This window comes from Syngnathoides biaculeatus, chromosome 10 (genome assembly GCF_019802595.1).
Source record: "Syngnathoides biaculeatus isolate LvHL_M chromosome 10, ASM1980259v1, whole genome shotgun sequence".
In the NCBI taxonomy this organism is placed as follows: domain Eukaryota; kingdom Metazoa; phylum Chordata; class Actinopteri; order Syngnathiformes; family Syngnathidae; genus Syngnathoides; species Syngnathoides biaculeatus.
The window spans coordinates 4,942,633-4,956,348 of NC_084649.1; the positions used below are offsets into that span (position 1 = coordinate 4,942,633).

Consider the following 13,716-nt stretch of genomic DNA (forward strand, 5'->3'; position numbering starts at 1 on the left):
CAAGAGTATGGCATAAAAAAAAAAAAAAAAGATTGGATGAAGTAGAGCCTGAATGCAAATGGCAATACACAGAGATGCAGGAGCAAAGAGAAGTCTGGATGTGACATCTAAAAGGGAAGAGAGACAATCTAATATATTATGCCTTCCCCAAAAAGCTATGTTGCCATAAATAAATAAACAGAAGAGGCTAATCAAAGAGGAAAGGGGTTTCAAATGAAAGAGGAGGAGAAGGCCTTCTATACCCATTTAGCTATTGACAAGGTTAAGGTTTAGAGGCAGAATTGCTCTGGGAGCTGCATCTCAATTTCCTGTCCAACACGATAGATACTGTACAGCATCATGATGGAGAAAAAAAAATACTCAAGAGTGGAGCTTTTCGACTGCAGATCAAGAGGAAAAACAAGGTGAATACTGTTTGTGTGGCTGTCATGAATGGGCAAGCCTACCCTACACAAGCTTGGTGATTCAGGAGATCATGCTAAGCAACTGGAATGTAAGAAATTTATTAAATGAGGGTGAGGTGGAAGAAAATATGGAGAGTAGTATGTCATGCTGTCCCCCTTCCCGCACTCTCTTATCAATCCCCCTCCTTGCCTGTTCACCCCGCCCTGCATGGACTCTATCAATCACCCATGAGGGCACCATTACAAGGCAGAAAGGCCTGACCAATCAGCAGCCGCCAAACCACATGTGGACACACATGCACATACACACACTTAACTGTCATTCTGTTTTCTTATGACACAAATACAACATTCAAAGCAGCACAGTCATTATGCAGATGTCATCAAAGCTTGTCCAGATTCAAGGCCTCTGGAGGCGAGGGAAGAAGCTGCTACATTGTATTTGAGTGTGTTCTTACTACAATGTGTTGAGATCAGTGACCTCCGTGCATCTTTTGGTAAAGATGGAAAAAAGAACACAATGAAACCATCTCTTACATTCACTGGTAAGAAAAATCACAATTTTAAAAACACGGTACTGACACAGGCACAAAGCCTCAGACAAAGCCAAAAATATATGACCCGGCTTTTAGACTTTCATTGGCAGGCACATCTCTTAGCCGGACAAAATTGTACATATCATGGCATTTCATCCTTAGCATTATCCAGACTAAGCTATCTCCAAGAATGGGCATGCACACACAAACACCCCAAATGGTCATGCCATATTAAAAGCTGCTGATGAAAGAAAAAAAAAAGGGTCTTCTGGAGGTGGTGACAAGGACCACCAAAAGCTTCGTCGTTTCCAGCTGCTATTACTGAGTCTCTGGGCAAAATCACACATTAACCCACCCCAGTCCAAAGCAAAAATTATCCTAAAATACCCGACCTGCTCAGCTGCAACCATGCAGTCAGGTGTATCAAGATGCATTTGTCACTCACCACTCCATTCTCAGAGCAAGCAATGTGGTCCAGATCCAGAATAGCTGACATTGTTTCCTCACACTGGAGAGTGCTGTGTTATGCTATATGAGTGTGTGCTGGCAGCTTTGAAGAGCTCTGGAGGAGGAGGGGTTGGAAGGAAAGCAGGGATCTACGTTTGGTGACAGCAGGAGCAGCAAAAAGACAGAAAGAGGGAGAAAAGCAACGCAGCACAAGGAGTGAGGAAGAGATGGGCAAATCTGAATGAAACCAGAGGATGCAGACCAACCCAGAGAGGGAGAAAGAGAGACAAAGAGACGGACGGGGAGGAGTGGGAACATGCAGGCTGTGCTTAGTAGTCACAGTGTGTCCATCCGCACATTCAGCCTACAATGCGTCTAATTGGATTGCAGAGGGTCAGGTGGGGAGAGGGTGGAGCCATGGGGGAAAAAAAAGAGGGGGTGCAAAGGATGCAGAAGCCCTCCATGAAAATAGGAAGGCTGCTGACATCATGCAGTCCCGCTGGTTGACAATCTAAATACTGGAGAGGAGCACTGAGTGACTTTGAAACACTTGCCCTGTAGTAGCCCTTCCATCAGCAAAACATGGTCTTCTGAACTAAATGATGTCCACCTGAATATAAAGTGTCTTCACCTTGTATGTATTTAAACAAAACAGATGCTATTTTGGAAATATTTCTTGCCAGAGATTGAAATTTCTGTGCTAAGACACTCACTGTGTCACAAAATACTACAGCATAACATTACATGCAGGCGTATCAATTTTCAACACAGGCCATCTTGGGACTCATTTGAGCTAGTCATAATTGATTTTGAATTCTCTCTTTTGTCCTCTACACAGTTAAGAGTGGGGGACATTCATCAAAATCTCGTCATTCAAAACTGTAGCCAATAGCCGGCAGCAATGGGTGGGTCTGATGTAAAAATATGGGACTCATATTAGTCAGACGATGCATCAGCAATCCTGGTCGTTCACTAACACGAGTGTATATAAAACTGACCAACAGAGGGCGCTGTTGTTCTAAATCTGTATGGACAAAAAGATTTGTACAGTTTTCATCACGGAACTAAAAATGGAAGGAATTATACAAGTAATTAAGCATCCCTTTCCCAGGTTTAACAGCTTTTGCGTTTCAGGAAAAACGCCTGACTAAAACCTTGTCTCACAACCAAAATATGGCCACAATCATCCACTACTTTTGGAGTATGACAACAAGATTTCCACATATCAAATATTGCAGTAAGCATTTGCATTCTGCAAACAGAAATGCTCTGCATTGTTTATTTCAGGGTTATTAACAGTTGCCAGAGCTATCTAATGTTGTTTTGTTTTCAACGTTTATTTTGAATGATTTCCTATGAAACCAAATGCCCTGACATCTATGGTCAGGGAGTTCTTTGAACACCTTGTGGTGGACCACCTCAAGAGGATCAAAGGTCCCCTCCTGAAGTGGATGTTTCCACCTGTGTAATATCTACATTCTGTACTGGCATGTAAGGAAAAAGATGCACAATACAATTTAGAGTCAACCTTCAGCCAGCCAGCTTAGAACAAATGGAAACTGTCAGTGATAAAGTTTACACAACAAAGAGAGTAATACAAAGAAAACTGCCCAAAAGAACAGAGGATGAGTCTACAGTCTTGTAGATTTTGCAAAGCATATTTTGAATAATTTCCACTACTACTGTATATATGAAACATTGTTAAAAATATAGAAAACTTTTGATTGTTACATGTTTTTAAGTGTACATTTGAGCATTTACTTCTCTATAAAATGTCCCTTTGTTCTTAAGTACAGCCCTGCAGTCCCATGGGTGGAGGAGGCTGAGTCACGCTACCCTCGGTCCAGCAGGGATGTCATAAATAGTACAAGACTGCAGCACCAGCACCACACCCTCTATCAAGGTTGTGCTGCGCAGTCATATTGCCTTGACTTTCCACACAGCCATGGTGCTTTTAATATGACCACTGATAAGGCACAAACACCAATTGAAGATAGTCTTGCTTTGCCCCAAGCATATCAAAGAAGCTGCACAGAGAGAGATAGTCAATTGGTGATGGCCATTTTGGTCCATAAGAGGAGTCACGGATTTCTCTTGTTCTGTAAGCAAGACTCATTTTCTGTATTAGCATTTCTCTAAAATAAAAATATGACACTTAAACACTTATAGACTTGCTACAAAAGAAGCCCTATTTTTATTTTTTTATTCAAAAATATGATGGCTATTTTGGATTTAGTGCTGACAGTTATGGGAATAGGGCAAATTAGCAATTTGTCAATTATTATCCATTTTTTCACCTGTAACATTTGCATCATGTTGGTTTTTTTTGTTAGAACTGAAACTATTTAGCTCTTACATTTTTTAGTACTGAGTACCTATCAGTCTGCACAACACAAGGAAGCTGGCCTAAAAGCACAGGCTGACAGAGCACATTGCAAAGCACTTCAAAATCATTTTAAGCCCAACCCAAGCAGAAACAATTTTGTCCTTTCTTTAAACTTCAGAGAGCATAAAAGCACAGAGCACTTGGAGAAAACGGAAATAACATGGGAAGGACAGAACTAGAGCAAAGAACTTTGCCAATAACAAGCACACTAACTGTGATAACATTTTCCTGATTATCGACACAAACGTATATGAAGTATAATGAAAAAAAATTCATGGAAATGCATGAGAGGGTTCTGAAGATGTTACCACAGGTTTGTGCACAACAGACATATTGTGCAGTCTCTGTGGGCCACAGAAGTGCATGAAAATTCTATGGAATCGTTTAATGTCAGGGTCTTATGATGAAGCAGGATCTAGTAAGAAAACATAGTTGAGGAAAATAATATGGGCCAAGAAAGTGCAATCGTATTTGTTGTATTTGTCTATGTTGCGAGATGAACAATAAGCTGAGGGAATCTGCTGTTTTTCAGCATCTAATTATGCATTTTGTCAACAGATGACACAAAGTCAATTGAAAAGCATACATTTAGCAGCATGTTTTCTCCAGCATAACAGACAATGTTGTTGGGTTGCAAAGCACACATTTACGTTAAAAAAAAAAAATGGATTGACAAGCAACTCACCTGACAGTCAAAATCCTGAAAGTTTCGTGCATTCTGAAAAAGAAATGGGGGAAAATTGGGAGTTAGAAACCAGTCTCCAAATTTGGGAAAAAAAAAGTAAACAACGTACGGTATAAATACGTGACGTTAGACAATCAAATTATTCGAGTGACTCAGTGTGGTGGCGACCCCTGACGGAAAAGCTGAAAGTTGCGTCTGTAGTTTGATGGAAGGCTGCAAGCTACATTGATGCATGCTAACAGCTGGAAATGGCTTGCCGATTGTTTGTGCAGATTAATGTGGCTATGTAACAAAAAGCGGACATCATTTGACAATTTGTAAGAATCGGGATATGGATAAAGGATTTAATCCCAATGGCGGCGTCTGTTTGAGTCATCTGTTTGAGGCATCTCTAACGCTAATGGCCAGATTCACAAACTTCACAGAAAACAGGAATAACATTGATCAACAAATTTAAGGTATATTTTTTAAATCTAATTTAGCACAGTTTTGATGTGCCGAATCCAAATACCACATTGGTTTTCGTCAAGCAGGTCATTTTTTTTTTTTTTTTTTTAAACATGGCTATAGTTTTGTTTACATGTACAGGTATTTCGTCTTTAGAGGTTCACGTAAAGAGAGGTTCCTGCCCTATATTTTGAAGAATGATGACGTGACATTTAACTTGCAGGTACTTTTACAAATGTCTACTATTCAATTTACAGTAAACAAAGTAAAATTTGATCAATAAACTGTTGACAACTCGGCATTAAAACTTTACATGAATGGGAGAAACTGATGTCATTTTCAGATTCAGCAATCCAAAATCATCATTAAGTTAGTTGGGAAAAAAAATAGCCAACTTACAACAAAAATGTTATGTAACCCATTGTAATAAAAGTTCATCAAATCAATATACATTTTAATTGTGTTGAAATCCTAAGGACGCGTGTTTCTCTTTACCATGAAACTGAAGAACATTTTCCCAACAATCTCATTATCAAAGAACAAAGATTATCTTGCACAAAATAATGAGAAACACAATTTTGGTGATCCTCTGCTAAATACAAGTACAGGAAATCCGGCAAAAAAATAAATAAAAAATAGAAAGAAAATGGCGGCCGGTGGTTTGGATTTAGGACGCTATCTATGGAAATTAATGCTAACCTTATGTAGATTCATTGTTTGTGTTTTCAGCTTTCTATAGCGACTGGGTAACTATTAGCAGCCAAGTCAAGTTTCCATTTTGCACTTAACTGTGGAAATGTCCTCAATAGACATGAGTAATACATTTATATTGCTTTAATTTTTCTAATTTCACTTTATATACAGTTGATGCCAGGGGCTTACAGTGTGCCCTTGCCCATTGTGGTTCACGGTTTGTGGCTACGCATGTTTGCAGATTTTGCTCTCCAAATGTTTTTAAAATGTGCTGTATTTTCTCAATCTTAAAGGTTATAAATTCTCTAAATAGACGAGGTGCCACATTAGACACGGCGCCCTATAATGTGGTGCACTGTATGTGCATACTGAGTTCCAACATTTGCAAATGGTGTTCTTTGACTTGTCCTATAAAGTACACTTACACACTGGCTACACTGTTAGAATGAATGCTTGCACATGATTTATCGTGTAAGTCCTCACAAGTCACTGAGGAACAATGGCATTATACATCTTTAAAGCAGAAAAAGCTTACATTGCCCCACACACTGCGAGTGTAGGCAGGTCATTACTGATGATGTTGGTCACACTCACTGTGTCACATCGAAACTAAAATTAGCACACCAAACCAAACAGAATAGCATAACTAGCAGTTAATCAAATAGCTCGAAGAATGACTCGAGAAATAATTGATACAAAACATGCACTTAAAACGCTTTTTACATTCTCTCTGCATCCTTTGCGGCTCTCCCAGCATGCTTTGCTTGTTTTATTATTTGCTAATCATGTTATTCTGTAATAATAACAATGTAATAATTTTGGTGATCTGACTGACCTGAAACATGAGAGATTTAGCCTTATTTGATTTCAGACAGTGAGACAAAAAAAATAAATGTCTGTTTTCGTACAGTGTATGTAAACTTCTGGTTTCAACTGTACCTGCCTGACCCACTTTAGATCCAATTTGGGGAGACTGGAAACTAAAACGAGTTACACACCCCTGTTTACTGGCATTCGGCATTAAATGCTGTCCTTGTTTTGTTTAAATGAGGTAGCCACTAGGTGGAGTGAGAGGACAGTGCTAGTCTCCTCATTCATGAGGTTATTTATCTTCCAGGCATGTCTTTCAAAGATGACTGGCATGCAGTCTAGAAAGAGCAGCATTCCCCGGCTAAGTAATCTAAGAAACCAATGAGGTAAGAGTTGGTACATCAGCCTCCTCTTCTCTTAGCCACACCACAACACCCAAGTGGGTCCTCAAACAAACCTTTTTCTCATCATAAAATTGACAAACATGGATGAGGCAGAGGAACCCCTCACCCTTCCAGAACACTTATGATTTGGCCCTGCTCACTAAAGTAAAAAAAAAAATGTATTTTTGTCCCACTTTTACCTTTGATATGTTTCTGCTGCACCACTGAGGACATAAATAATTCACTTTGATGAATAGCACAGCAGAGTATGAATTTGTGGTCTATTAGTGTAGAAGTTTGAAGGAGACTACAACTTGTGGCATTAACTGTGGACCCCATGTGTGTTTACTTTGGGTTTGTGTGTGTTCTTTGGTGAAGAGCTGCATGCTAGTTGGAGAGCACAGTAGGCTACCAACAATCTTTTTCAACAACGCACCTTACTAGTCAGGAGAGGCTTGATCTCAGTCAGCTGTACATCCTGGAGCTCGTCCATTATCCTTTTTGGTCACTCTGAAGTCCTTCTGCCAAAAATAAAAAAGATCACTTGAACTATTTGCTATACTGGAAATCTTTATATGATGATATGAACAGTATAAAGCATGGAGAGATCCTCAACCGTACCTCTAGTACGCATAATGCCAAAAGGTAGTCATGACTTAATCTCAACATCTAACCCAGTGATTCCCAAACAGTGTGCCGGGATACATCAGTGTGCCGTGAGCGCTCTTCAGGTTTGCTGTAGGAAGTTATCCACTTTTATGTAACTGCTTAAAAAAACATTTCCAAGAAATAATGTATCTTTATTCACCTGTTTATGCCAGTTAGGCACAATGACAGACAGAACAAACAAATCCTCTTCTATTAGATGGCAGGAAGTACATACAGTAATTAATCTATCCATTTTTGATGAAATTTACTTTTGTTGGTGTGCCGTGGGATTTTTCAATTATAAAATATGTGCCTTGGCTCTATATAGGTTAGAAATCTCTGATCTAACCCAGTGGTTGTCAAACTTTTTACACTGAGTACACCCTCAAAAATTACTTACCTTAACATTAAAAAACAGTGACATAGTAGGGCCAAGTGTTCATCCAAAACTAATTTTCAATGTAAGCCACCATATTATGCAAAGCATGAACATTAGCACTGATAAAATCAATTAAATAACTGTACTTAATGGACTTTATTGCAAATTAAATCAGTGATATCGGTATTGGCCAATAATGAGCACTTTATGCTGATCAGTCAATTGGCTTTCATGTCATAATTAGCCGATCCGACCAAAGATGTCATAGACTAGATCCATAAAAAAAAAAAAAACTCAATTTGCCATCATGCCTAGTATATTTGAATACAAAAGGAAGTTTATTTTCAGCCTTTTCATGTGTCCTTTGACCTAGAACAGTAAATATCTGACATTGAATTAAGTTATATACATGTAAATTAAAAAAAAAAAAAACTTCAGTGGCATGGGATTGACAAGACAGTTGAAAGTAAAAACGTAATTCGTGGATCAGACTAGAGGACAAAGTTGCTCTTTCACAATTGCATTATGTCAGATTCCTGCAATAAAGTCTTGTATTCAGATAGAGAAATTAAGTATGTACAGTAAACGTACGGCTCATTTACAGTAAATGTACAGCTCATTTAAATAGACACATTGCTCCATTTTGTGATCGGATCAGTGATCTGAGTTATTGTTTTTTTTTTTTTTTTTTTAAACTTGCTTATCAGTGATTGGCCCCAAAGTACCCCAAAGTAATAAATGTATTATTCATGTCTATTGAGGGCATATCCGCATGTCCATGCTGCTGCAAGCTCTACCTCACTAGGTTTCCTTATGGATTTTTATGGCATTTGTCAGTGTCCATAACTAGCAAACAAGATCACAGACATCAAAATGCCTGCTTACCTACCTACCCCACTCCTCCTGAAATTATCATTTGTCTGTGCACATCAGGTGAGGACAGGAAGTGGTATTGAATTACCAGACGGAGTCTTAGTTGGAGTGGTTCATCTTGCACAAAACAGCAGATCCAGCCTCTTTGTCTTCTCTAGGTCAGTACTTGCAAATGGAAGACAGTCGAATTGGACTGCGCTAACACTCCATCCAACACGTCGCCCTCGAAACTGAGATCACATCAATTGTGAATGATTTTAAATCATCTAAAAAAATAATAATAAATAAAGAGAACCGTACCATCAAATCCACTAAAGGGGAAGTCACAACATTTCCTGACGTTTTCTGGTACAATGAGCAAATCATTGCAATAACCTTGGATTGCTGGCATGAAATGACATTGAAAGCTGGTTAGGTTCTGTGGCTAACAAAGAGTGTGGGCTTCCAGAAATCATTTCAGCGCGTCTGTGACTCTCAGTTTCATCCACCGACAATAAATGAGAATCCTGGTGAGGCATGATTTTTATATTATAGTAAACATGTGCCACCAGGATTGGAATTTAAAATGCCACTGAAAATTTTATGTTGTAAAATTCACGTTGTTATTTCAAAGTGATCACATTTTCAATAGCTGTATTTCAGTGTAACTAAATTCGCCATATAAAAAAATTAAACCTTTAAAATTCAAACGCAATATTTTCAGTGTCCTGAAATTCAACTGGCTAAAATTTTCTGTCTGAAATTCACCGTTTAATTTCAGTGTTAAGAAGGCAGGGTTACTTCAGGTCAGAACCCAACACCCAGCCAATCCAGTTATGCTTTCTTAGTCATGTGACATCACATACTAATAAAGCGGAACTTGACTGACTAGGTCTTGGGTGTAGATAAAAGTGCTATACAAGCTCAGGCCATTTACAATTCAAAACAGCAGGACATGATAATGATAATTACATAAAACAACCTAAAAAAAAAAGTATGGGTATCAAAAACAAGACCGGCAAAATCTTTGCTGACAAATCCGGCTCCATGTGTAGACTGAATAATATTGTTACAAGTAAACAAGGAATAAAGAACAACAAATATTCTGTATACCAGAGCAGAATGACTTGATTAATCCAACACTTCCTTTCAGTGCTTGTGAAAGTGCAAAAGTATCATGGAATTCAATTATACCTGATGAGTCGTGGAATCTTGACACTTGCGATGAAGTGATCATAGTAAGCTAAAGATGACAAGCAGACTTCTCTTAGACCAGCTGAACCCCGTTGACCCTTTAGAGTGGGTTCAGAGTTCAGCTGACAACCATAATGTCCAAACTTCATCAAGGGCATCTTCTTTTAATTTACATTTGAAACAATTTCCTCTGGGGAATCAAGCATCTCCATCTAATAAATCTTACATCCAATCAACAGAGGGTTACTCTACTATTGAGCATGTGTAGCTGTCGTCATGGAGACTAAGCTTGTTGCTGGTGTTTATTCTAAGATGAGATATCCCCGGGGGATAGATGTGAAGCTAGGAAACAAGGGCAATAGACTGTAGTTAAAATTAGGAATGAATACAGAATTGCTCCTTAGAGCATGCGTCTGGTGACATTTAGCCCTCGCAGAGGCTCAAGTGAGACGCCCTGAGATCTGGGAAACGGACTTTCGGTTCCGTGTTTTCTCAGGCTGGGTAACGATACGGTAACGGAACGATCGTTTCCGTGAAATGCTCATGCCTGTGAGTCATGAGTAGACACCCAAAATGACAGCAAACAATGTAACTGCAGCAAAATATATGGAAACAATTCACACCATTTGCTTTGATTGCCCTATTTTAACTGTACACCGTTAATGCTGATGTAAGAGCTAATGATGTAGAATGTGTCGCTGTGGCCTTGACTACGGCGCTGTCTGGAGAGGTAAATTGCTCACATCAACAATTTCTGTGATGCCACTGGTCACGTGCTACACTGCTACCATTTCCATATGAGGTGGAAAGATTGCAGCAACATAATTACTATTATATTATAATTTCAGAAGTAATAGCCTTGTCCTGATTGTTTGTTGGCAATGTGCACACATTCATTTTTTTTTTTCATGCATGTGATTCTTGCGCTTTGGCCTGACATTTCATCTCCAGATTCATAAACGTTAATGTCAATGTGGTGACCTTGTATTAACCTACTTCTGTGGTTCTGGAGACTCTCCCTGCTGTAAATCCATACTTCTATGGCAATGAAAGGTGAAATCAACACTCACATAAAAGGATGTTTAAATCAAAATGTGTTGTGAGATTTCATAATAGAAATAACACATACAATGCAAACACAGTTTTTAATCATTGGCAACTTGGGATTCATTTTAATTACTGACAAAACGGAGTGACCTATATTCACAAATCTCTTAGCACAGTGTCAGGACGTTACTTTTATTAAATAATACTATATTATCTGAGCATCTGAAAAATATAAATGACATGTAAGGTTCACACACACACGCGCGCGCACACACACACACACACACACCACACACACACACACCACACACACACACACACACTGCACAATGTGGCTGAACCAAAGTTAAACTGGGCCATCACCCCAACCCCCCCCCCAAAAAAAAAAATAAATAAAAAATTGTTGACTCACACTCAGTGCGCGTAATTTTATTTCCAGATGTCCTGTGACGTTAAACTGCCGGCTTGTAATGGGCTTTTGATGCTCAACATACAGTGAATTTGACTGTATTAGTTTTATTAAACCCGAAAAAAAAGGCAGTGAAGGGAGAAACAGTTTGTTGCAGAGAGAGGACGTGGGCAAAAATAAAAGCAAGGGTAAAGCTATATAAGCCTCATCCCCATTCACATGAATGTAGCCCTGGTGTGCTACGTATGTACATCATTCATGTGGATGTTGAATGGAAAATGGAATAATATAATTGATGGTGCATTAGACGTAACATTTTTCTAGATGTTCGCTCAAAAACGCTTTACAATTGACCCCTCCGTGGATATTGCGCAATCCGCGTCACTGACCAATCAGAGGCCAGAGATCTGCATAGACCAAAGCCCGTTTTTGCTCCCGCCATTTTCTCTGACAACATTGAATGGTCCAGTATAGGTTTAGTTAGCGTTTTATCGCGTATTTGGGTTATTTAACAAAAAATATGGTTAAGAGGTGTAGTCACGGACTTTGTAATAGTGACGACAGGTATCCTGAAAGGCTAGTTGGTGGAGTTCAATTCGTACCCTTTCCAAAACCGAAGACCCAGTACGAAAAATGCCTTCGATGGATCAAACTTTGTGGAAGACCGCATCATCAACTAAATCCATCTAATATCAACCGGAACACATATGTTTGCACGAAGGTATGCCCTATATTTGATTTTCAATACATGTCTCGTATAAATGAATTCGAAGTTCTTCGCTAGCATAACACTGCTGCGTGTGAACGATTGACACACTTATTCTTTGTTGAGCGATATTTAGCGATGATCGGACTGCACAAACGTATTGATTTCTTGCTGGCTCGCGGCCAGAAGCTTAACCAGACTGTGTTTGCACGAAGATATGCCCTAAATTTGATTTTTAATCCACGTCTCGTATAAATGAATGAGACGTTCATCGCTAGCATAACACTGCTACGTGTGAACAATTGACACACTTATTCTTTGTTGAGCAATATTTAGCGATGATCGGACTGCACAAATGTATTGATTTCTTGCTGGCTCGCGGCCAGAAGCTTAACCAGACGGTGTTTGCACGAAGATATGCCCTAAATTTGATTTTTAATCCACGTCTCGTAAAAATGAATGAGACGTTATACGCTCGCATAACATTGCTACGTGTGAATGATTGAATGAAATCAGAAGCATGGCGTCTCTCTTAGGTAAGAATGTATTGTATTTAGAATCTGTAATATATCGTTGATTTGAATGAAATCAAAAGCATGGAGTCTGTCTCAGTTCAGAATGTATTGTATTGTATTGGCCATTTTTACTGTTTGTCTTACGTCAGCGCACGTGGCGTGACGTCACTTCAGGGGGCGTGGTTAAGTGCCCTGTACGGAGGGGTCAATTGCATATCAGACAGAAACCTGGTGGTGGTAAGCTACATGTGTACCTACAGTTTCCCTGGGGCAATTGGACAGAAGTGTGGCTGCCATTCTGTGCAAACGGCCCTTTCAACCACAACCGAGCATCTAGCCACATTCATTGATGGGTAATGTGGATTAATTTACCAGGAACACAGTGATGACATGCGCTTGGAAAGGATACAAACAGGCGACGAGGGCCGCACAATATTTTGTTTTAGAATCGTCATCACAATGTACGTGTGTCATAGTCAAATTGCAGGGTTTGCTGCAATCTTGGTGTTCTGTAATGTAAACAGAATTAACTGAAACATTGCGATCAGCGGAAGGGCCTGTTTGGACATTCAGAAAGAATGTACGCCTGCTGCATTTCCCATTTACTCTTCAGAATTAAACTAGGCAGGTATTAGGCATCTGTGTGAGGTGCGCTCAGGGACACTCTAAATAGGAATGAATGTATTTTTTTATTATGCAGGACATAATTTTAAAAATGAATTACGATGAAAACAGTGGCACGGTGGCACAGCTGTAAAGCGCTGGCCTCACACTTCAGAGGACTAGGGTTCAATCACGACCCTCCCTGTGTGGAGTTTGCATGTTCTCCCCGTGCCTGTGTGGGTTAACTCCGTGCACTTCTGTTTCCTCCTACATTCCAAAAACATGCATTAATTGGACACTCTAAATTGCCCCCAGGTGTGATTGTGAGTGCGACTGTTGTCTGTCTCCATGTGTCCTGCAATGGACATTTCCCACCTGTCAATCAGTCGTACAATAATAGCCAATCAGATAGCCGCATTGTCTTAAACCCTGGCTTGACCCGTCCTTCTTGTCGCCATCTCCCACAAACAATGTTGGTTATCTGTCGCGTGCGATTGGAAAAGTTAGTGTTACGAACAAAATGGTCCTTAGATGCGCTTGGGGAACGTCCAATTCTGATGAAAGATATGGCT

General features: G+C 39.5%; 1 protein-coding gene across 4 annotated transcripts in view; it reads right to left on the reverse strand.

The window, feature by feature from the left end:
* The window catches only part of ndrg3a (ndrg family member 3a), a 55,379-nt gene that overhangs the window by 15,657 nt on the left and 26,006 nt on the right, over window positions 1-13,716 (reverse strand). Inside the window, exons 2-5 of one of the 4 annotated variants that reach the window (XM_061832424.1) lie at window positions 8,992-9,075; window positions 8,780-8,921; window positions 7,228-7,312; window positions 4,459-4,491 (exon numbers count right to left, since the gene is read on the reverse strand). In XM_061832424.1, the coding sequence (XP_061688408.1) occupies window positions 4,459-4,491; window positions 7,228-7,284 (90 nt within the window). In that variant the 5' untranslated portion in view covers window positions 7,285-7,312; window positions 8,780-8,921; window positions 8,992-9,075. Of the gene's footprint in view, window positions 1-1,385; window positions 1,724-4,458; window positions 4,492-7,227; window positions 7,313-8,779; window positions 8,922-8,991; window positions 9,076-13,716 lie in introns of those variants that run through there. The other 3 variants (XM_061832423.1, XM_061832422.1, XM_061832425.1) reach the window with 3 other exon arrangements.